We start from the raw sequence: 25663 nt of genomic DNA, 5'->3' as shown, positions 1-25663 counted from the left end.
GACTCTGACTCCAAAAAAAAAAAAAAAAAAAAAAAGAAAGAAGAAAAGAAAAAAAAAGTGGCATTAACCAGGAATGAGTTGGCTCAAACAACAAGCAGAGAGGTAGGGCAGCCCCAGAGATGAATGACTCAGTGACCCAATGATATCAACAGGTCCTTTTTTGTTTTTCTGCTCTACTGTCCACAGATGCAGTCTCATTTTAAGGATGGTTCTTGTGGTCACAAAACAGCTGCCAAAATACCCAGGACCATATGCTCCCTCGGAGAAGCTGGCTTTTTTTCAGAATCCCCCAGGAAACCTCTTTTCTGTTCCATTAGCCCAAATTGGCTTAGATGTGCCATTTCTGAAGCATCACTGGCAAATAATTTGGGATTCTCTTATTGGTTTAGATCAGTCAGCACAGGTACATGCACTCCACCAGTAGGTACTAATAAATGTTCAAGAACTGGGTCTCTGCGGCTGGGTGCAGTGGCTCATGCCTCTAATCCCAGAACTTTGGGAGGCTGAGGCGGGTGGATCACTTAAGGTCAGGAGTTTGAGACCAGCCTGGCCAACATAGTGAAACCCTGTCTCTACTACAAATACAAAAATTAGCTGGGCGTTGTGGTGCACACCTTTAATCCCAGCTACTCTGGAGGCTGAAACAGGAGAATTGCTTGAACCCTGGAGGCAGAGGTTGCAGTGAGCAGAGATCATGCTACTGCACTCGGCCTGGGTGGCAGACCAAGATGCCGTCTCAAAAAAAAAAAAAAGAAAAGAAAAGAAATGCAATGGCTGGTCGGGCATGGTGGCTCACACCTGTAATCCCAGCACTTTGCGAGGCCAAGGCGAGTGGATCACTTGAGTCCAGGGGTTCAAGTCCAGCCTGGGCAACATGGCAAAACCCCATCTCTTAAAAAAATGCAAAAATTAGCCACCACAAAAAATAGCCTGGCATGGTGGCGCACACCTGTAGTCCCAGCTACTTGAGAAGCTGAGGCAGGAGGATAGCTTGAGCCCGGGAGGCGGAAGTACAGCGAGCTGAGATCACATAACTGCACTCCAGGCTGGGTGACACAGACTCTGTCTCAAAAACAACAACAACAACAAAAATGCAATGGCTGTTTATTATTTATGACAAAGGCGCTGATACCCTTACAAGCCTTAATGTGTTAAGAACTCAAATATCAATAGGAAAATGGTGAATGCTAATACTAATGGAAAAAGGGGCAAGAAGAAAAATGTAATCAATAACACATAAAAACCTGTAGTTTTGTTAGTTATATTAATTATCTACGCTGCATAACAATTACCGCAAACTCAGTAGCTTAAAATAACACCCATTCATTATCTCACAGTTCTATAAATCAGAAGGCTGGGTAGCTTCACCACTTTCTCTGCTCAGGGTGTTACAGGGCAGAAATCGACCTGTTAGCTGGGCTGCATCCTCAGAGGGAGGCTTGGCTAGGGAAGGATCTGCTTCCGAGCTTTCAGACTGGTGGCAGAATTCATTTACTTGCAGCTTCATTTCATGACAGCTTGCTTCTTTAAGGCCACAGTGAGCTTCTGCTGCCTTGAGTTTCTAATGTCAAGGAGTCCTTTGAAAGGACTCGCCTGATTAGGTAAGGCCCACCTAGAATAATATTTTTTTATTAACTCCAAGTCAGTTCATTAGGAACTTTTATTACATCCACAAAATCTTTTCACTTTTGGAATATTCTAGTCTTGTTTCTAAACAAGTCATAGGCATTCAAGGGGGGGTATTATCCAAAGATGTGACTCATTGGGGGTCACTTCCGGGCGTGTTCACCACATAATAATCAAAGGAAAGCAAATTAAAGCATTGTGAACGGCCATTTTTGATCTGTCACACTGACAAGGATTTTTTTTAAACCCCAAACCTGAAAATTCCCAGTGTTGGTAGAGTGTGGGAAAATTGCCCCTTTCATAGCCTGTTACAAGGAGTGTCAAATGATACAACATTCTGAAAAGCAGTTTGGAAAAATTTGCCAAAGCCTTAAAACTCTAATCTCTTTGATTCAGCAAACCTTCTGCTAGAAATTATCCTATGGAAGTACTTATGGATAATATACACAAACATTTAACCACGGGATTCTACACTGAAGCTTTTTTTTTTTTTTTTTTTTTTTTTTGAGACAGGGTCTCACTTGATCACCCAGGCTGGAGTGCAGTGGTGTGATATTGGCTCACTACAACCTCCACCTCCCAGGTTCAAGGAATTCTCATGCCCCAGTCTCCAGAGGAGCTGGGACTGCAGGTGCATGCCATTATGCCTGGCTAAATTTTGTATTTTTACAAAATACAAAAGATGGGTTTTTGCCATGTTGGCCAGGCTGGTCTTGAACTCCTGGCCTCACGTGATCCACCTGCCTTGGCCTCCCAAGTGGTTGGATTACAGGCGTGAGCCACCGCACCCAGCCTGAAATCTCTTTTCTAAGCACTGAGAACATAGCCACGAACAAGAGACATAAATTCCTGCGCTGCCTCATGGAAGTGGAGGGTCTGGGACAATCTGTGAGACCAGGGATGGTATCAATCTCCCCTCCTATCTCTCCACAGAACTAGCAGAGGAGAGCAAGTTTTGGCCCTGAGCTACTGAACCATTAAGTCTTCAGGTGCCCTGGAAATGCCAGCCAAGGGCATTAGAGGGAAAGACAGACATCCAGTGAAACTTCACTTAGTGTCTCTTGGGCACCTGCGGGTGCTTCAGCATCAGAGAAAGTTCTGGTGTCCATTTCTGTCCCTGGGTATATTGGAAAGATATGCATGTTTTATTAAGCTCAGAATAATAATTCAATATTTGTATATAAATCCGAAGCTTCGCTTCAGCATTATGAAGGCTAGTGAGATGCAAGGCTAATTTGATAATGTAGGCAAATTCCTTTGCCATTAATCCCATGAATCATACATGTCTCCTCTAAGAGCCTGAAATATGAATATTTTAGTACAAGCAAAATATCAATAAAGTAAAGTCTCACTAATTGGGACAAACCAGGAGAAGTCAGACTACATTAGAAAATATTTTGAACTCGAGGTCACCGTTTTTATAGTACATACATGTTTATATGTAGATTATATTAAACACCCATAAAATTAACAAAGTGTATGCATCATTGTCAAATAGCTGCTTTCACACAGAGATAAAGAGCCTGGGAATTTAAAAGCTTATTTGTTAGTACGCCTATGGATGCAGCTAATGTCTGAAAGAACAGTTTTGGAAAATAGATAAAACCACCCATGCACAACTGTGGATACCTTCAATTTACTAGTATATATTTTTCTCACAGACGATTATAATGGCTGTCTTCATTCCAGTTGGGATTCTTAATTTAAGTTTTCAGCTTCTAAACTGCAAACTGTAGAGTCCACCAACTTGTAACTGTCACATTTTGCAGGGCGGAGGAATCCCCTTCTTTCCCAAGTGTGAATTACTTGGATTATGTCAGTACCTTAAATTAGCAAGGACTCCTTTTGTTCTTCAACTTTTATTTTAGATTTTTGCAGTTTTGTTACATGGGTATATTGCTTGATGCTGAGGTTTGGGGTACAACTGATCCAATCACCCAGGTAGTGAGCACAGTACCCAACAGTTGTTCAACCCTTCCTTCCCGCCCTCCCTGCCCCACAGTAGTCCACATTGTCTATTGTTGCCATCTTTATGAAGGACTCCTTTTTAAATTAAATTTTATTTTTTTGAGACACAGTCTTGCTCTGTTGCCCAGGCTGGATGGAGTGCAGTGGTGCGATCACAGCTCACTGCAGCCTCGGCCTCTCAGGCTCAAGTGGTCTTCCCACCTCTCAGGCTCCCAAGTAGCTGAAACCACAGGTGCACATCACTACACCCAGAGGATTTTTGTATTTTCTGTAGAGACGGGGTTTTGCCCTGTTGCCCAGGCTGGTCTCGAGCTTCTGGGTTCAAGTGATTCTCCTCTCTCAGCCTCCTGAGTAGCTGGGACCACAGGTGCTCACCTCACTGTGTTGCCCAGGCTGGTAACTACTGAGTGAGGTTATGAAAGACTGCAGCTTTGGCCAGGCGTGCTGGCTCACGCCTGTAATCCCAGCACTTTGGGAGGCCAAGGTGGGTGGATCATGAGGTCAGGAGATTGAGACCATCCTGGCTAACATGGTGAAACCCCGTCTCTACTAAAAATAGAAAAAAAATTAGCCGGGCATGGTAGCGGGCACCTGTGGTCCCAGCTGCTCGGGAGGCAAAGAGCCGAGATTGTGCCACTGCACTCTAGCCTGGGCGACAGAGCGAGACTCTGTCTCAACAACAAAAAAAAAAAAAAAAAAAAAAAAAAGAAAGACTGCAGCTTTATCCTGGTCTCCTCACTCCCCACCCCCTTTCTTTCTCTCTGAAAGAAGCTGTATGGAGAGGTCCATGTGATACAGAATTAAAGCCTCCTGCCACAGCCACATGTGTGAGCTTGGAATGAGACCTCCTGTCTCACTTGAGTCCTCAGAGACCACAGCCCTGGCTGATGTTTTCAATGCAACCTCATGAGAGACCGCAAGCCAGAACCACCCAGCTAAACTACTCCATGAATCCTGACCCTCACAAACTGTGTATGATAATAAATGTCTCAAGCTGCTAAACTTGAGGGGTAATTTGTTACACAGCAATAGATAACTAATAAAACATACAATCCCACACATTTCTCACCTAAACCCTGTGAGAGGCCAGGCACAGTGGCTCTCGCCTGTAATCCCAACATTTTGGGAGGCCAAGGCGGGCAGATTGCTTGAGGCCAGGAGTTTGAGACCAGCTTGGCCAATGTGGTGAAACCCTGTCTCTACCAAAAATACAAAAATTAGCTGGGCGTGGTGGTACACACCTGTACTCCTAGCTACTTGGGAGGCTGAGGCATGAGAATTGCTTGAACCCAGGATACAGAGGTTGCAGTGACCCAAGATCATGCCACTGCACTCCAGCCTGGATGACAGAGCAAGACTAGCTCTAAAAAAAAAAAAAAAAACTCTATAAAGAAGGTATTAGCCTCACTCTTTTTTTTTCTTTTTTGTTTTTTCCTTTTTTTTGTTTGTTTGTTGGTTTTTTGTTTTTTTGTTTTTTTGTTTTTGAGACAGGGTCTGGCTCTGCCACCCAGGCTGGAGTGCAGTGGTACGATCATAGCTCAGTGTAGCCTCGGCTTCCCGGGCTCAAGTGATTCTCCCACCTCAGCCTCCTGAGTAGCTGGGACTACAGGTGCACGCCACCAAGCCCAGCTAATTTTTGTAGAGACAGGGTTTCGCCATGCTGCCCAGGCTAGTCTCGAACTCCAGAGTTCAGTCAATCCACCCACCTCTACTTCCCACAATGCTGCTATTATAGACGTGAGCCACCATACCCAGCCTAGCCTCACTTTTTTCCCAATGAAGACACAGAAGATCAGTGAGATTAAGGAACTGTTACAAAACTTCTGGGCTTAACACAGAAAAAAATGGATACAAACCCAGGTCAGGCACCTGCTATCTCTGAAAAAACAAAATAATCACACTTCTCTTGCTCAAATAATCTTACCATTAGTCTGTCACTCTGTTATCATTTGGGATTTCAACATCTGGTAATAATAAGAGTAGTAATTATTAAAAATATACCATGGGAAGCTGTTTGTGTAACCCATAAATGTTCAAGGTTTCACGGTCATGATTTTCAAATAGAGAAATGACAACATGTGGGAAGCGAAGCGATAACTTGAAAGGAGAATCGGAAACGGGCACAGTCAAAATCATCTGCGGTTATTTTTAGCACAAAGAAAGAACTCCTGTTGGCAGACATTGCTAAAAAGGTAGGTCCATTTTCATCTGTGGTATTTAGAAAGGCACAACGTCATTGCAAAATAATTGCTTATTAAGAACACAAACGGGCCTTGAAAATATGAAGCAGGTTTTAGAAATATAGACCCATTTCTACATGGCCCATACAGAAATGGCGGAAGGGACTATCCAGAAGCAGCGCCCTGGGGTCCAATCTCCATCAGCTTCCAAACGGTTAGTAGCAACAGCGGGTCTGCTGTGCACATGCAACTTCCAAACACATCCCTGCACTTCCCCGCCTATTCAGAAGTTCTGGAGCCGCTATAGAAAGCCGTGTAACTCAAGCCATGCAGATGGATAACAGAATTGCAGGGTGTTGAGCATATTAAATTAGGTGTAAAGCAGCAGTTTTCACTCACGGAATCCTGAAACGCTGGTGGGTCAAGGTTGGTGTGTGAGACATGTTACAAGGCCTTTGTAATTATTAACAGTTAAGGCACTGGCCTTTTCAAATGATTTATTTTTTGTTTTTAAAGACAATGTAAAAGAGAGGACTTATCATAACATCCCTCATCCTCACAGGATATGTGTGTCTTGTGTATCAATTTTATTGAGATAAAATAAATAAATAACATACATCCTATGCAATGTACCCACTTAAAGTGTATAATTCAATGGCTTTTAGCATATTTACAGAGCTGCATCACCATCATCACAATCAATTTTGGGACGTTTTCATCATGTCCAAAAGAAAGCCCATGCCCATTAGCAGTCACTCCCCATCCCTCAGTCCATCCTCCCAGCCCGAAGCACCTACTTTCTGTGTCTATAGATTTGCCTATTCCAGATGTTTCACAAAAATGGAATTAATACAATATGTTGTCTTTTGTGACTGCAGTCTTTCACTTATATTGTTTTCAGGGTTCATCTATGTGGTAGCATGCATCAGTAGTTCATTCCTTCTTATTACTGAATTAAAATATTCTGTTTTATGAATATAACACATTTTGCTTATCTATTCATCAGTTGCTAGACATTTGGGTTATTTTAACTTTTTGGCTATTGTGGATAATGTTGCTATGGATATTTGGGGTTTTCATTGTTGTCGTTGTTGTTGTTTCTGAGATGCAGTCTCACTCTGTCGCCCAAGCTGGAATGCAATGGCGTGATCTCGGCTCACTGCAACCTATGCCTCCCGAGTTCAAGTGATTCTCCTGCCTCAGCCTCCCGAGTAGCTTGGATTACAGGCACGCACCACCACGCCTGGTTAATTTTTGTATTTTTAGTAGAGATAGGGTTCTGCTATGTTGTCCAGGCTGGTCTTGAACTTACCGGTTCAAGTGATCCGCCCACCTTGACCTCCCAAAGTGTTGGGATTACGTGTGTGAGCCACCATGCCCAGCCTGCTATGGACATTTGTGTGCAAGTTTTAATGGGACATATATTTTCAATTCTCTTAGATGTATACCTAGGAGTGGAATTGCTGAGTCATATGGTAACTCTATGTTTAACATTTTGAAGAACTGCCAGACTGTTTACCAAACCAGCCACACCATTTATGTGGGTTCCCCAGCAATGTATGAGGGTATCAATTTCTCAACATCCTCGACAATACTTTGCTAGGAGACATGGGGTGATAGGGGTGTGATGGCTAAAGAGTCAGAAGTTTCTTTCTGAGGTGATGAAAACATTCTCAAACATTGTTGATGATGGTCATACAACTCTGTGAATATACTAAAAATCGTTGATTTATATACATTAAATGGGTAGCTTCTATGGCTTGTGAATTATATCTCAATAAAGATTATTTAAAACAATCAATCAAACAAAAGCAGCAAATGCCAGAGGGGTGAGGAATGAGGAGAGAGAAGTGCAGGCCAATCTGAGGCTTTATAAGTGCATCTGCTCATCCGGTCATCCACTCATTCATTTGTTCATTCATGAAGTATGCATTGAGTACCTGCAGGTACCAGACATTGTTCTAGGTGCCAGGGATGCAACAGTGAATAGAACAAAGTCCTTGCTCTGAAAAATTAAACATAGTAAGGGAATGGAAGAAATATGGAAGGTGGTCAGGAAAAGCCCATCCCAGGGGGGCATAGTAGTATTGAAGCTAAGACCTGAATGAAGAGTGGCAGCCAACCATGTAGAAGATCTGGAGCAAAAGCATTCTAAACAGAAAGAACAGCAAATGCAAAGGCCCTCAAGGCACGAGCATGCTTTTTTTTTTTTGGCAGGGTCTCACTCTGTTACCCAAGCTGGAGTGCAGTGGCACAATCCTAGCTCACTGTAACCCTGAACTCCTGGGCTCCAGCGATCTTCCCACCTCACCTTCCCAAGTAGCTAGGACCACAGGTGCACACTACCATGCCTGGCTAATTTTTTGTAGAGATGGGTTTTCGCCATGTTGACCAGACAGGTCTCTAACTCCTGGCTTCAAGTGATCCTCCCACCTCAGCCTCCTGAAGTGCTGGGATTATAGACATGAACCATCACACCTGGCCTAATATTATTTTAATTTTTTGAGCCATAGTCTCGCTCTGTCGCTCAGGCTGGAGTGCAGTGGTGTGATCTCAGCTCACTGCAATCTCTGCCTCCCGGGTTCAAGTGATTCACCTGCCTCAGGCTCCAGAGTGGCTGAGATTACAGGCAAGTGCCACCACGTCTGGCTAATTTTTGTATTTTTAGTAGAGATGGGATTTTGCCATGTGACCTCAAGTGATCCACCCACCTCGGCCTCCCTAAGTGTTGGGATTACAGGCATGAGCCACCATGCCCAGCCTGATATTCTAAACACATCACATAAGAATATATGTTGCATTTTGGCTGGTGGCAGTCGCTCACACCTGTAATACTAGCACTTCGGGAGGCCGAGGTGGGTGGATCACTTGAGGTCACATGGCGAAACCCTGTCTCTACTGAAAATACAAAAAATTAGGTGGGTGTGTTGGTGTGCACCTGTAATGCCAGCTACTCAGGGGGCTGAGGCAGGAGAATTGCTTGAACCTGGGAGGCGGTGGTTGCAGTAAGCCGAGATCATGCTACTGTACTCCAGCCTGAGTGACAGAGTGAGACTCTGTCTCAAAAAAACAAAAAGAACATATATTCCATTTTAAATTTTCTAAGTTTTTTGGATGGTTGTTTTCCTATGAGCTGGAAATACTGTGGTGAGTGCTTAGTTTGTCAACAAATATCATATTCTTTTAGCATAGCTATACTGTTATTGCATAAAAAAACACAATTACAAACAGAATAATTCACATTCCACTGGATTATTGTTCAGGCCTGTATATCAGCCCAGCTACTGCTTCTGCCCAGTTCTGCTGTCTCATCCCTCACACAGGTGTGGCCCCTAACTATCATAATGTATTCTGAACTTGTCTCCATCTTGCATCCAAGAGAAAGCAGGAGTGTGGGAGTGGTTGAGAAAACAGGTGGTAAGATGGGGGTTTGGAGCTGTATTACTCTTTACAAGACTGGCACTGAGGACCCCAACCCTGCTTGTAGCTGGAACAAGCCTTTGGCATAAGGTGGTATCCAATTGTTAAGACTTGCACTACTGGCAAATTGGGATGGGATGCTTGTGGAAGGGAATATGGGGGAAATAGTAAAGACAATGACATTGGGTGGCAATTGCTAAGCTCCATGCCCTTGATACAAAATTACAAAGGAGTAGGAATGATTAACAGGCAATTGAGAACCATGTATAAAAGCTATGGCCAGGCGCGGGGCTCACGCCTGTAATCCCAGCACTTCGGGAGGTCGAGGTGGGCGGATCACGAGGTCAGGAGATCAAGACCATCCTGGCTAACATGGTGAAACCCCGTCTCTACTAAAAATACAAAAAAAAAAATTAGCCAGGCGTAGTCGTGTGCCTGTAGTCCCAGCTACTCGGGAGGCTGAGGCAGGAGAATGGCGTGAACCCCGGAGGCGGAGCTTGCAGTGAGCCGAGATCGCACCACTGCACTCCAGGCTGGGAGACAGAGCGAGACTCCGTCTCAAAAAAAAAAAAAATAAATAAATAAAAGCTAGAGGACCTCCTTGACAGCACACAATGAGGCAAACTTCAAGGTTCTAACCTTTAAGGATCATTTTCGTCTTTATTTCACTAGTATTGTCCCTCCAGGAACCAGACGGAACCTGGAAGATGACAGTAGACTATCACAAACCCACAGAAGTAGTAGCCCTATTGCCGCCACCACACCGGTTTTGGTATCTTTGCTAGAGCAGATTAACACAGCCCCAGGTGCATTTTATGTGGACATTGATTTGGTGAATTGGTTCTTTTCTAGCCCTAGGAGAAAAGTGGATCAGAAACAGTATGCATTCACGTGGAACAAACAAGAGTCTACATTCACAGTATTGCCCCAGGGCTATGTTAACTTTCAGCATCTATGAATCACAATACAGCCTGAAGAGGTCTGGACCATCTGGACATACTGTAGAACATCGCATTGGTCTTTTACATCAATGACATTACATTGATTCAGCTGGGTGAAAAAAGTGGATAGCACATTAGAGGCCTTGGAGAATGACAACACAAGCACCTGCAGTATTGGAGCAAGGCCATGCCATCTGCAGTGGAGACTTATGTGCCTTTTGAGAAAAACTCCTGGTGTGCTACTGGCCTGATCATAGACACCAAGTGATCATATGCCAGGAATTACCCATCATGAGCTGGGTTCTGCCAAACCAACCGAGTCACAATACCAGGCAATAAGTAACAATGCATCCTAGGATGGAACTGGTACATCTGGGACTTAAGTAAGACCAGAAGGTACAAGCAAGTTCCATGAACTGGCAGCCTAGACCCCCATGAACACCACTACTACATCGGCACCCCTCCCCCGGTGCACCCTTCTGGTTGTATGTAGGATCCTTTATGACCAGCTGACAAGAGGAGGAAAAATCCTATACTTGGTCGATGGAGGGTCTGCTCAGTATGTGAGTTCAAGCTGAAAATACATGGCAGTTGTGCTATAGCCCCACTTAGGGACAGCCTTGAAAGACAATGGTGAAGAAAAATCTCCATGGGCAGAGATTCAGGAGGTGCACTTGGCCATCGACTCTTCCTGCACAGAGAGGCATCTCCAGCATAGAATATCTGTGTACTCAGTGGCAGTGAGGAATGGCCTACCTGGCTAGCCAGGGCCCTGGAAGAAGAAAGGCTGGAATGGAATATGGGGGACAGGGAGGTCTGGATGACAGGGAGGTCTGCATGAGGATAGGTGTCTGGAGTGGGCACCAAGTAGGAAGATGTTTGTATTACATGTTAACCATCCACCATTGAAAAGCCACCATGTAACTAAGAGGACAAAAATATCTGGGCCAGTTGACCTTAGTCGGCCTCTGTCATCAGCCACCTAGTGCTGGTACTAAGGGCACATGCATGAAATGACTACAGTGGCAGAGACAGAGGCAGTAGGAGCCTAATAGCATGGGCTCCCACTTACGCAGGCTGATTGAGCTACTGCTGCTGCTGAATGAGCCCCCAATATGGTACCATTCCTCCAGGAGACCAGCTGGCTCCATGGTGCAAGTTGACAACATGGAACCCTTTCTATCTGGGAAAAGGCAAGATTCATCCTAACCACATGGAACCCTTTTCATCTGGAAAAAGTCGAGATTCACCATGTCAAGAAAAACACATATATTCTGGGTACTGTTTACCTTTCCTGTCCTCAGGACCTTAGTCAGCACCACTATTTGAGGGCTTATCAAGTATGTGATGCACCGTCACAGGATCCCACATAACATCCCATCAGGCCAGGGACCCAATTTACTGCAATGGAGGTGCAGAAATGAGTCCGTGATCAGAGGATTCCCTAAGCGATTCACAGGCTGGATCATCCAGACACTACCAGCCTGATAGGATATCGGAATGGCTGCTGAAGGCCCACTGGAAGCAGCAGCTTGGAGGCAGCACTTGATAAGGGTGGGGTTCATCTTCTAGGATACTCCTTGAACCAAAGACCTTTATATAGTGCTGGGACCTGCAGGGTTAGAGGTCTTCATCCCCAAAGGGGGAATCTTTCACCAGAGGACACAGCAAGGATCCTCTGAGCTATAAGCTACAGCTGCCACCTGGGCACCTTGTATGCAGGGACCAGAAGACCAGAAGGGGAGTCATCTTGGCTAAGAGTAATCCACTTGGGTTCCTCTGAGTCCTCCATTGCCCAATTATGACAATAAACAGGCTTGGGAAGGGCACGCTGGTCAGGGGTTGAGATCCTCAGTCCATGAGGCAGGACGGAGGCATTAGCCACTCAAACCAGAGGAGGTGCTAGCTGGGGGAGGGGGAGATTTAGAATGGATACTGAGGAAGGAGACAATGAGTACCATTGTGACCCCCAGAGAGTTGCAGCAGCTGGGGCTGTAGTTTGTCCCAGGGACCTTTCTCTTCGAAGTTTCCAGCAGGAATCCTGGAGGAGCTGCTCCTGAAATTGGCCTGTGGAGAAGAAAGAGGTATTGCTCCAAATATGCTGGAGTCTGTGGCAGTCCTTGAATCCTCCTTCCTCTACTCTCTCTTTTCTGCCCTTTCTTCTTTGGACAAATATTTCTTTTTTTCTTTTTCTTTTTTTTTCTGAGATGGAGTCTTGCTCTGTCATCCAGGCTGGAGTGCAGCGGTGTAATCTTGGCTCACTGCAACCTCTGCCTCTCAGGTTCAAGTGATTCTCATGCCTTAGCTGCGGGGGTAGGTGGTATTACAGGAACACGCTACCACACCCGGCTAATTTTTGAATTTTTAATAGTGAAGTTTGGGGGAGGGTCTCACCATGTTGACCAGGCTGGTCTGGAACTCCTGACCTCAAGTGATCTGCCCACCTCGGCCTCCCAAAGTGCTAGGATTACAGGTATGAGCCATTGCACCTAGCCCATTGGACACATATTTCTACAAATGTTCACTGAACATCTAAAAATAAGAACCAGATAAACAGGCTGGGAACGGTGGCTCACGCCTGTAATCCCAGCATTTTGGGAGGCCACAGCAGGCAGATCACCTGAGGTCAGGGGTTTGAGACCAGCCTGACCAACATGGTGAAACCCCATCTCTACTAAAAATACAAAAATTAGCTGGGCGTGGTGGCGGGCACCTGTAATTCTGGCTACTTGGGAGCCTAAGGCAAGAGAATCGACTGAACCTGGGAGGTGGAGGTTGCAGTGAGCCAAGATCACGCCACTGCACTCCAGCCTGGGTGACAGAGTGAGACTCCATCTCCAAAACAAATAAAGTAAAAATAAGTAAATAAAAGGAAAGCATAGGTCCTGCCACCAAAGCAGCTCATAACGGAGTGGGAAAGTCATATGCCTCTAGGGAAAATCTTCTAATAGAAATGTCTTAGCACACACATTTCTCTGGTACATAACCTGGTTGTGATTGTAGAACCCTGATCCCCCTTCATCCCAAAGCCTCAGGGGGCGTTTCATGTGTGATCAGAACAGGTGTCACAGACTTTGCCCATTTTTAGCCTCTCCCCCTGCTCTGAACCGCTCCGCCAGGAACCCCCAGGGGCAACGAGCCTCTGGGGTGCACAGCTGCTGCTGATTTGCCCAAGCCTGGGAACTGTTGAAATCTGCCCAGTGGGGGCAGGGTGGGGCAGCTGCTCTCCTCTTGTGTTTCGCTTTGTCATGGGTGGGGAGGTAGGGAAGGAGGTTAGTTTGTATCCCAGTTTTTTACATGGTTTTTAGTAAAATATCCTTTTCCGTTTTTACTAAAAGTACCCTTCCCTCTACCTTCCACTCCCATAGGTCTCAGATTCTAGTCCAGTGTGGGACTGGTTAGGAGGTAAATGCAGTGAGACCTGGAGCACTAAATTGCCTCTCCCACAGACAGATTGACTGGGGGGCAGGGGTCCACAGCTCTGTCCGCAACATGAGTTCAGACATGTTCGAAATGGGTGCAACTTAAGTTTAAGATGGGTCCTCACCTCCTTGTTCATAGAGCTAGAAGAGTGAAGAAGAGGAAAGGATTAATTCATGCTGGAGAATCGAGAAAGAGCTTACAAAAGAAATGTCACTTGGGCCGGGTGTGGTGGCTCATGTCTGTAATCCCAGTACTTTGAGAGGCCAAGGTGGGAGGATCACTTGAGGCCAGGAGTTCGAGACCAGCCCTGGGTAACCCTGCCCCTACACAAAAAAATAGCTGGGCATGGTGGCACACGACTGTAGTCCCAGTTACTTGGGAGGCTGAGGCAGGAAGATTGCTTGATCCCAGGAGTTCGAGACTGCAGTGAGCTGTGATGGCACCACCGCACTCCAGCCTGGGAAACACAGTGAGACCTTGTCTTAAACAAAACAAAAGAATTGTCACTTGATCTGGGTTTTAAAGAGGACTGTCAGATGGGGAAGGGAATTTCAGACAGAGGGAAGAGCAAAAGCACAGGGCCCTTACAGTGCTTGTTAGTTCAGACAAACTCTTGCTCCAGGGAATTTACACTGCGATGCAGGGGGAGCAGCAATAAACAAACACGTGCATCCTGTTAGGCAGTGATAAACGCCAAGAAGAAAAATCAAACAAGGTGATAGGGCGTCTGGGAGTGGCATGGGTGCTATTTTAGGTGGAGAGGCCTAAGGTCGGCCTTTCTGCAAATGTGTTTTTTGAGCAGAGACCTGAATGAAGTGAGGAAGTACGCAACGCGGGTAACAAGGGAAGGCCATTTCAGGCAGAGGGAAGAGCCAGAGGGCAAAACTCTGAGAGGAGCAGGCTTGTGCGCTCAAGAAGGCCTATGTATCTGGGGAACAGTGAGAGAAGAGGGCAGTGGGAGGAGAGGGAGCCACCACAGGGCTTTGAGCAGAGGTCATGATCAGTCCATCAGCTTGGAGAATAGGCTTCTGGAAACATGGGTAGAAACATAAAGACCAGCTAGGAGGCTTTGCAATGATCCAGGCGAGAGATGACAGGGTCCTGAGTGAAGGTGATACTGGCGGAGGAGCAAAGGCGTGTTGGAGGATATTGCTGGATTCTGGTTATCTTTTGAAGGTAGAGTCAACGGGATTTGTTGATAGACTAGATAACATTGGAAAGGTAGGTTGTTGCTGAATTGGGAATTGAGACAATTTCTGAACATACCACTTCCCTTCTTAAAAATTTCGTGATAAAGTCCAGACTCATTAGCAGTCATTTATTCATTTGCTTATTGATTCAACACGTACTGATTGAATGCCTAGTATGGGCCAGACATTGTGCTAGGTGTTGCAGGTAGACGCAAAATTTAAAAGTAGGGCATACTGGCCGGGCGCGGTGGCTCACGCCTGTAATCCCAGCACTTTGGGAGGCCGAGGCGGGCGGATCACGAGGTTAGGAGATCAAGACCATCCTGCCTAACACTGTGAAACCCCGTCTCTACTAAAAATACAAAAAAATTAGCTGGGCGTGGTGGCGGGCGCCTGTAGTCCCAGCTACTCGGGAGGCTGAGGCAGGAGAATGGAGTGAACCCGGGAGGCGGAGCTTGCAGTGAGCCGAGATTGCGCCACTGCACTCCAGCCTGGGTGACAGAGCGAGCGAGACTCCGTCTCAAAAAAAAAAAAAAAAAAAAAGTAGGGCATACTTTCTGCCCTTACAGATCTTTAGTCAGATGGGTGACACAGACAAGTACTTAGGTCATTACAAACCACGTGACAATTGCTACCATGGGGAAATAGAGGGGGAAATAGGGGCATACGGGAAAGGTATCTAATTGCAGTTGGCCCCGAGGTCAGCTCAGTTTTGAAGTCCACTCTAGCAATGCTGCCCATTGCGGGGCTGTGAGACAGTACAGCCTCAGCTCGGTCATCAGCGGGTGGCCAGCTTTGTCTCGGCAGCTCCGCGGACCCGGCTTACTCGAAGGTCCGCGGGGAATAGCCTCACCTTTGCCCCACTTCCCAGTCTAGCCCCTAACTTCCCGCCGTCTATTGGCTGCGGCAGCCGCCCAATGGGCAGGCAGGAACCGCTGGCTCGTGCTCCCGGCCTAGGGCGTGTTATCTTGTTCGCGCGTCTCGCGAGCATTAGGTGACTGGCTGAGGCGGCGCCAGTTAGCCGGGCACGGGGCTGCTGTAAGACCGAGGTTGCGGCGGAAGCAGAGACCATGTTCCGAGCGGCGGCTCCGGGGCAGCTCTGGCGGGCGGTGAGTCCTGACTGGGAAGGCGAACCCAGGGAGGGTCCCCCATCAACCCGCCGTCCCTATGGGGTCTTGCACAGGTCACTGGCCCCCTCAGACTCGACCAGCCCTCGCGCCCGCAGGCCGGTCCTCGCCTGGGACTTGGGTCCAAAGTTCTGGGGCCTGCCCTGGACTCCCTGCGGGCCGTCAGCTCGGGGCAGAAGTCAGAGGTTTGGGGGTCAGGGTGACCCCGAATGATGTGAATTTGCGCGTCTGCTGCCCCTTCTCCTGGCCCACTCTCTGCCCTGCTGTTTCCCATCTTTGTCGGTCACGCTGGGCACTTTCGGGCCGCCAGGTCCTCCACACTTGCTCCACACCCGAGGGAGCAAAATGTCACCGGGGAATACCCTGTTGGGGAAAGTTTCAAACCTAGATTCCTCCCGGAGGCCGGCATTTCTGGAAGAATTAAACATTTTGGGCGCATTGTGGCTGCTCCGACCCACTCACTGTCAAGGGCGGGGGTGGAGTGGGGTGGGAGGCTGCGTGGCCAGTTATGGAAGCTGGCTCTGCTTTCTAGTTTATGGAGCAGAGCTGAATTTAAAAGGTGATTGTATTTGTAAAATCTGCGATCCGATTTGACAGCTTTAGCCAGTTTTGAAAGGCAGACGTCTTTTTATATGCTGCAGGCTGATCTGCTTTTAACCAGCAGACTGTAGGTTAAATAGGTTAACTGGTGACAGTGGTACATTTTCAGTGTTTCATTAGTGACAAACCACATTTCTCTCTTCTGTTGTGAGAAGGACTGATAGGAAACATATTTTTCTTCTCAAGCTGTGGGAGGGGTATTTGGAGACTGACCAGTCACAAGTCAAGTGACAATAATTTATATTGTGGATTCTGTAGTTTTCCTAGTTTACATTTAGGTGAAATGAGAAACAAGATTGGTAAACTTGGGTCAGAAACTTACCTGATGGTTTGTACGTTTTCTCCTTTTTTTGTGTGTATGTATGGATATTTTCCCATCCACTCCTGGGATTTTTGTCTCTGAGGCATAGCTGGAGCTCTTTCTAGATGTCTGTAGACATTAGACTTTTGTTTGTTTGTTTGTTTGTTTAAGAGGCAAGTTCTGGCTCTGTTGCCCACGCTGGAGTGGAGTGCAGTGGAACGATCTGGGCTCACGGCAAGCTTCGCCTCCCAGGTTCAAGCGATTCTCCCACCTCAGCTTCCCGAGAAGCTGGGATCACAGGTGTGCGTCATCACACCTGGCTAATTTTTTTTTTTTTTTTTTGTATTTGTAGAGACGGGGTTTCCCCATGTTGCCCAGGCTGGTCTCGAACTCTTGTCCTCAAGTGATCCACCTGCCTCGGCCTCCCAAAGTCATGGAATTACAGGCCTGAGCTACCGCACCTGGCCTTAGACATATTTTTTCTTTTTTTTTTTTTTTTTGAGACGGAGTCTTGCTCTGTCGCTCAGGCTGGAGTGCGGTGGCGCGATCTCGGCTCATTGCAAGCTCCACCTCCCAGGTTCACGCCATTCTCCTGCCTCAGCCTCCCGAGTAGCTGGGACTACAGGCGCCCGCCACCACGCCCGGCTAATTTTTTCTATTTTTAGTAGAGACGGAGTTTCACCGTGTTAGCTGGGATGGTCTCGATCTCCTGACCTGGTGATCCACCTGCCTTGGCCTCCCAAAGTGCTGGGATTACAGGCATGAGCCACCGCGCCCGGCGACATCTTTTTTTCTTGTGCGTATTCCTTGTTTAATAAAAAGTCCTGACCCTACCCTCCCCTAAAGAGTTCAAACCCATGTCTTTCAGGTTAGTGTCCTGTCTTCCCCTCGGGACATGTTTTCTCCTGGTTGCGGATCTAGACCTAAACAAGTGAAAGTCATGAATTTGGGGAAATTCCAGGAACCTGAGCCAGAAGAATGCTGCTTTATGCTGCAGTTGGAAAACAGTTTTGTGGACAGATTACAAGTCTGGCCTAAGTGAAATTATCATTGTGGTGGGGGATGGAATTTAGGACTCAGTAATTTTGTAGAGCTAACAGAAAAAAATGGAATGATTAAGTAATTCTTACTATCCACATCATTGGCTAATGTGTATAGACATTACTTCCAGATATTCATTGTGGTTTGCCAAAGACTTTGACATTGACTTATTTTTAAAATTTGAAGTCAAGCTAAGTAGAATAGCTGTTTTTTTTTGTTTGTTTGTTTTTGTTTTTGTTTTGAGACGGAGTCTCGCTCTGTCGCCCAGGCTGGAGTGCAGTGGAGCGATCTCGGCTCACTGCAAGCTCCACCTCCCGGGTTCCCGCCATTTTCCTGCCTCAGCCTCCTGAGTAGCTGGGACTACAGGTGCCTGCCACCACTCCCGGCTAATTTTTTTGTATTTTTAGTAGAGACGGGGTTTCACAGTATTAGGCAGGATGGTCTCGATCTCCTGACCTCGTGATCCGCCCACCTTGGCCTCCCAAAGTGCTGGGATTACAGGCGTGAGCCACCGCGCCCGGCCTAGAATAGCTGTTTTAAAGTCATTAAGAATGTTGGAGAGATTTGGATTTCTAGCATAAAAGAAATGGTGGCAACACTTCTAAAGTGGACCCATATATTAATAGGGACATATACCTGTATTTAACTTTTTAAATTTTGAAATAGTTGCACTTACAGAAAAGTTGCAAGAATAGTACAAAGAAATCTCAAAACCCTTCCCCTGGTTTTCCCAGCATGTTAGCAGTTTGACACATTTGCTTTATCTTTCCACATATATACATAATACTATCTTTCTGAACCATTTGAAAGTACGTTGCAAATGTGCCCTTTACTCCTAAATAATTGAGTGATATTTTAAAAGAACAAAGAGGTTCACTTTCTAACTACACTGTAATTGGCAATATCTGGAAGTTTCACCATAAAATACTGTTTTCTAATCTACGGATGTTCAATTTTGCCAGTTGTCCCATTCGTACAGTTTATAGCAATTTTCCTTATTCTGGTGTAAGATACTCTAGATGTCCTGCAAGTGATTTTCATGTCTCTGTACTCTGTTAGAAAGGTTCCTCAGCCTTCCTTTGGGTTTGATGACATTGGTGTATTTGAAGAGTACAGGCCTTCTATTTTCCAGACTGTCACTCAATTTGGGTTTGTCTGGTGTTTCCTCATGATTAGATTCAGGTCATGTATTCTTGGTGGGAATATCACAAAAGTGGTATTGTGTTCCCCGTGCATCATATTAGCAGGTACTTAATGTTGGTTTATCCCATTAGTGGTAATGCTAACTTTAGTTACTTAGCCAAAGTGTTGTTTGCCAGGTTTCTCCACTGTCAAGTTAATACTCCTCCTTTTGTAATTTTTAACTAATTTGTGAGGCGATGCGTTGAGACTATGTGACTCTCTTATTTCTCATCAGATCTGTACCCAGTCTTAGCATCTGTTGATGATTTTTGCCTGAGAAATGATTACTGTGATGCAAAATGGTGATTTTCTATTTCCATGATACCTTCTACAATTTTTAGTTATTCTACTATAAGGAAGAACATTATCTTCTTGCATATTTATGGATTTATGGATACATGGATCCTTTTTTAGGATAATACATTTCTACCTTATACTCAAGTTGCCTCATGTTTGTAAAGTGGGGCCCATTCAATCTGACTCCTGTTTGTTTACATATATATGTTTATGATATCACAAAGTCAAAATAGCTTATCTCAAATCCCCACTCTTGAAATTAAAAAAAAATTGTTCTGTAGCTAACCGTTAATGCATTTAGGAAGAGGATACATTTCCAAAACCATATTTAAAAAAATAAAGTTAGGAATTACAGTTGAAAGATTACCATAAACTGTTAACAATGTGAATATAGTTAACACTTAACACTTAAAAATGGTTAAGATGGGGCCAACCATGGTGGCTGACACCTGTAATCCCAGCACTTTGGGAGGCTGAGGCAGATGGATCACCTGAGCTCGGGAGTTCAAGACCAGCCTGCATAACATGGCGAAACCCCATCTCTACCAAAAAAAAAAAAAAAAAAAAAAAAAAAAAAAAACAATTTAGCCAGGCGCCATGGTTCACACCTGTAGTCCCAGCTACTTGGGAGGCTGAGGCACGAGAATTGCTTGAACCTGGGCGTTTGAGGCTGCATTGAGCCTAGGTAGCACCACTGCCCTCCAGCCTGGGCAACAGAGTGAGGCCCTGTTTCCAAAAAAAAAAGGTTAAGATGGTAAATTTTATGTCTTTTTTTAAACCACTTTGTTAAACTATTAGAATATAAGTTCAATGACTTGCATTTGATATCTAAGTTCCATTTTTAGTTCTGGCGGATTTGTGCCATTGAGTAAAGTCTCATCCTTATGTGTGTGGCAATGGTCTTTAAAGTCATCTGTTAACAAAGATAGTTTTTGTATCTATAATGAAGAGCTAGAGAACACACCAAGAGGAAAATAGGCATTTGCAATTAGTTAATATTCTTGCAGGGATGTTAATCCTAATTATTGTTATTTATTAATTTGCTCTTGAAATTGATTTATTGAAGAATAAGATGCAAAAAAATTTATGTGGTGAGTGAAAACAATTTCAAGGTCATTTGAGTACTCTTGTTACTGTGTTTATTGTCAGGTGGGAAGGAATATCAGGACTGAGAAGCTATGAAACTGGTGTGAAGGAACATGACACTTTTCTGTCTAGTATTGATGAATAAGATTGAACTCTGTAATTTGCATGCAAATTTTAATTTCTATTGAAAGAAGAAAGAGAGCCAATTTTGGTGTGATTCTAAAAGAAAATTTATTGCATAAGGTGAATTCAGTAAAATTATGATGCCTGCCAATGTGTCTACTAAGAGTCTTGTCTGTTCTTAAAGTGAAGTAAATTGACTGTGTTTTTAGTATTACAGTCAATGTCATATAACATTTCTGGTCATGATTAAAAGCTGCTATATTTTATTACTAAAAGATTAAAGGAAGTATTTAAAGTACAGAAATATACATTTTTAAAATTACAAAATGTATGTTAAAATAGAGATAAGTGACTTTTTATATTATTTATCCTTTTGGGTATGACTCAGAAAGATTTTATAGCTTATTCTTGCTGTTTTTCTTTTTTTAATTAAGAAGCAAAAAAACCGGCTGGGCACAGCGGCTCACGTCTGTAATCCCAGCACTTTGGGAGGCTGAGGAGGGCGGATCACGAGGTCAGGAGTTCAAGATTAGCCTGACCAACATGGTAAAACCCATCTCTACTAAAAATACAAAAATTAGCTGGGTGTGGTGTTGCGTGCCTGTAATCCCAGCTACTTAGGAGGCTGAGGCAGGAGAATTGCTTGAACCCAGGAGGCGGAGGTTGGAGTGAGCTGAGATCGTGCCACTGCACTCCAGCCTAGGCGACAGAGCGAGACTCTGTCTCAAAAAAAAAAAAAGAAGAAGCAAAAAAACCCTCCCCTGCCCTCTATACCCTCATTACACCTAGTTTCCAAAGATGGTTGGGGCGGAAGTATAGGTTAAAATCATTCTTACTACTTTAGGTTATGAGTGGGTTTGTAAGGGTAGAGAATTAGATTCCAGCTTTTTTTCTTCTTCTAGCATCTGTGGTACTTTACTATGTGAATATACAGTTCAAGTCACAGCAAGAACTCTAAAAAACTGACAAGCAAAAACAATGTCAAAAATGAGGCTGACGCTGGGCACAGTGTCATATGCCTGTAGTCACAGCTACTCGTGGCTGAGGCAGGAGGATCACTTGAGTCCAGGAGACCAGCCTGACTGGTCTCAAAGAACTTAGCAACATAGCAAGCAAGACCCAATCTCAAACACCCACCCCCACAAAAAAAAAAAACCAAAACTATTGAGGTTGAAAAAGAGAAGGACCAAAATGTGTTCATTGGACTTAGCCATAATGAAGTTTTTGGTGACTTTGGAAAGATTGGATTCAGTGTTGTGGAAGTGAAAGCCAGTTTGCATGAGTAACTGAAAAAATGGAAGGTGAGGTAATAGAGTTGGTGTCTGTGGAAATTATTTTCAAGAAGTTTAGCTTTGAGAGGGTGCAGAGAGGGTGATAACCTCTTTAAATCCTGCCCACAAGAAGTATACTATCTCATAAAGGCCAGTCAACTTTATAAGGGTATGTGGCTGGCATGAGAAAGAAAACTTCATATTTAGCTATTTGCAACCAAGTCTAAACAGAGTATAGAGAACTTCTCTAAAAGCATGATGGGGTGTCTGTTTTAGTGATGTAACAGTTTATATACTGTTTAGTTACCCTTATACATGTTTAGATGATTACATTATCAATGAGGAAACAGTTGCTTTTTAGTTTTTGATAATTTTAAGAAAAGTTTTCATTTAGTTACTATTCATTGAGTGCCAGCTAGCTTTGTGCCAGAGAGGTAGATACCAAGTTCACAGTGGAGAACAAGACAGACCTAGTCCCTGCCCTTGTGATGCAAACAGATTAAGGAAGAAACACATTATTTTAAGTGTGGTCATTGTTACAGAATATAGACAGTGTTTGGGAGAGGTTTAATCTTGTTAGAGGACTGGAAAACACTGAAAGGATATCTGTGAAATTATGTTTGTACACTGAGGTGCCTTAAAGTATTGCTGTTGAGTGATAAAGTAATAGAGTGGAGGATTTTCTTTCTTTCTTTCTTTCTTTCTTTCTTTCTTTCTTTCTTTCTTTCTTTCTTTCTTTTTCTTTCTTTCTTTCTTCTCTTCTCTTCTTCTCTTCTCTCTTCTTTCTTTCTTTCTCTCTTTCTTTCTTTCTTTCTTTCTTTCTTTTTGAGACGGAGTCTCTGTTGCCCAGGCTGGCGTGCAGCGGCGCGATCTCGACTCACTGCAGCCTGGGTTCACGCCATTCTTCTGCCTCAGCCTCCCAAGTAGCTGGGACTACAGGTGCCCGCCACCACACTCAGCTAATTTTTGTATTTTTAGTAGAGATGGGGTTTCACTGTGTTAGCCAGGATGGTCTCGCTCTCCTGACCTCGTGATCTGCCCGCCTCGGCCTCCCAAAGTGCTGGGATTAAAGGTGTGAGCCACCGCACCTGGCCGAGGATTTTCTTTAGATAAAAACATCACTTCATTTTTTAGTTTTGTCTAAAATCATTTATCGTTGCTATATCCCCCCCCCCCCAATTTTTTTTTTTTTTTGAGATGGAGTCTTACTCTCTCGCCCAGGCTGGAGTGCAGTGATGTGATCTTGACTCGCTGCAGCCTCAACCTTCTAGGCTTAAATGATCCTCCCATCTCAGCCTTCCAAGTAGCTGGAGCTACGGGAATGCGCCACCACATCCGACTAATTTTTTAATTTTTATCTTTCATAGAAACAGGGTCTTACTATGTTGTCCAGGCTGGTCTCAAACTCCTGGGCCAATTTTAGGTTTGCAGGGTATCTGTGCAGATTTATTATGAGTAAATTGTGTGTCTTGGGGGTTTGATGTACAGATTATTTTGCTGCCCAGGTAATGAACATAGCATCCAATAGGTTATTTTTTGATTCTCACCCTGCTCCCACCCTCCACCCTCAAATAGGCCCAGGTATCTATTGTTCCCTTCTTTGTATCCATAGGTACTCGATGTTTGGCTGACACTTACAAGAGAGAACATTCCATGTTTGGTTTTTCTGTTCCTGCATTAATTCACTTAGGATAATGGCCTCCAGCACCATCCATGTTGCTCTAAAGGACATGATCTCATTCTTTTTAATGGCTGTGTAGTATTCTGTGGTGTATATATACCACATTTTCTTTACCTAGTCCATCCCCTGCATGGGCATCTAGGTGGATTCTGTATCTTTGCTACTGTGAATAGTGCTGCCATGAACATGCACATGCATGTATCTTTATGGTAGAATGGTTCATATTCCTTTGGGTATATACCCAATTATGGTATTGCTGGGTCGAATGTTAGTTCTGTTTTAAGTTCTTTGAGAAATCGCCACATTGCTTTCCACAGCGGCTGAACTAATTTACATTCTCACCAGCAGTATATAAGTGTTCCTTTTCTCTGCAACCTTGCCAGCATCTGTTGTTTTTTGAGTTTTAAATAATAGCCATTCTGACTGGTGTGAGATGTCTCATTGTGATTTTTATTTGCATTTCTCTAATGATTAGTTAATGTTCAGCATTTTTTTATATGCTTGTTGGCCACATATGAGAAGTGTCTGTTGATGTCCATTGCCCATTTTTTAATAGGGTTGTTTTTTGCTTGTTGATTTAAGTTCCTTATAGATTCTGGTTATTAGACGTTTGTCAGATGCATAGTTTGCAAATTTTTTTTTACCATTCTGTAGGTCGTCTGTTTACTTTGCTGGCAGTTTATTTTGCTGTGCAGAAGCTCTTTAGTTTAATTAGGTCTCACTTGTAAATTTTTGTTTTTGTTGCAATTGCTTTTGGAGTGTTCGTCATGAAATCTTTGCCAGGGTCTATGTTCAGAATGCCATTTCCTACGTTTTCTTCTTGGGTTTTTATAGTTCGAGGTCTTACATTTAAATCTTTTTTTTTTTTTTTTTTTTTGAGATGGAGACGTGCTTTGTCACCCAGGCTGGAGTGCAAGGATGCAATCTCGGCTCACTGCAACCTCCGCCTCCTGGGTTCAAGCGATTCTCCTGCCTCAGCCTCCCAAGGAGCTGGGATTACAGGCGCCCGCCACCATGCCCAGCTAATTTTTGTATTTTTAGTAGAGACGACAGGGTTTCACCATGTTGGCCAGGCTGGTCTCGAACTCCTGACCTTAGGTGATCCACTCGCCTCGTCCTCCCAAAGTGCTGGGATTGCAGGCGTGAGCCACTGCACCTGGCAGAAGTTTTTTTTGTTTTGTTTTTAAGTAGAGTTTAGCCTGTGTGGTAGTACACATCTGTAGTCCTCGCTACTCAGGAGGCTAAGGCAGGAGGATCCCTTGGGCCCAGGAATTGGAAGACAGCCTGGGCAACATAGCAAGACATTGTCTCTAAAAATAAAATTTTTTGAAAATAGACTTTATGTTTTAGGGCAGTTTTAGGTTCATGGCAAAATCCAATGGAAAGTACAGAGAGTCCTCCTGGTCCACACACCCACAACCTCCTCCACTGTCAACATACACCACCAGAGTTGTCCATTTGTTACAATTAATGAATTTACATTGACATCAGCATTTCCCAGAGTCCATAGTTTACATTAGGATTCACTCTTTGTGTTGTACCTTCTATGGGTTTGGACAAATGTATAATGACAGGTAGCTACCATTATTATATCATACAGAATAGTTTCATGCCCCCGCCCCCACTCCCCCTGGAAAAAATAACAACAACAACAACAACAAAAACCCTCTATGCTTTGTTCTCCTAATCCCTGGCAGTCACTGATCTTTTTACTGTTTCTATAGTTTTGCTTTTAACAGAATGTCATATAGTTGGGATTAGACAGCATGTAGCCTTTTCAGACTGTTTTTTTTTCACTAGGTAATGTGCATTCAACGTTCCTCCATGTCTTTCTCATTTCTTGTTACTGCTGAATAAGATTCCATTGTATGAATATTTATTCACCTACTGAAGGACATTTTGGTTGCTTCCAAGTTTTGGCAGTTATTAATAAAGCTGCTGTAGACGTCTGGTTTTTGTGTGGACCTAAGTTTTCAACTCATTTGGGTATGTACAAAGGAGTGCAGTTGCTAGATTGTATGGTAAGATTATGTTTAGTTTTGTAAGAAACTGCCTGTCTTCCAAAGTTGCTGTACCAGTTTGTATTTTTACCAGCAATGAATGAGAGTTTCTGTTGTTCCACATCCTTACTAGCATTTGGTATTGTCATTGTTTTGGTTTTTTACCATTCTAATAAGTGTGTAGTGGTATCTCGTTTTAATTTGCA

The 25663-nt window shown here is 44.3% G+C and overlaps 1 protein-coding gene across 1 annotated transcript in view; it reads left to right on the top strand.

The window, feature by feature from the left end:
* The first annotated feature begins 15713 nt into the window (after positions 1 to 15713).
* The window catches only part of ETFA (electron transfer flavoprotein subunit alpha), a 99593-nt gene continuing 89643 nt past the window's right edge, over positions 15714 to 25663 (top strand). The window contains exon 1 of the mRNA XM_003275417.4: positions 15714 to 15857. Coding sequence (XP_003275465.1) covers positions 15819 to 15857 — 39 coding nt within the window. The 5' untranslated portion in view covers positions 15714 to 15818. The remainder of the gene's footprint in view (positions 15858 to 25663) is intronic.

This window comes from Nomascus leucogenys, chromosome 6 (genome assembly GCF_006542625.1).
Source record: "Nomascus leucogenys isolate Asia chromosome 6, Asia_NLE_v1, whole genome shotgun sequence".
NCBI classification, from domain to species: domain Eukaryota; kingdom Metazoa; phylum Chordata; class Mammalia; order Primates; family Hylobatidae; genus Nomascus; species Nomascus leucogenys.
This window is presented reverse-complemented; position numbering and strand designations above follow the sequence as displayed.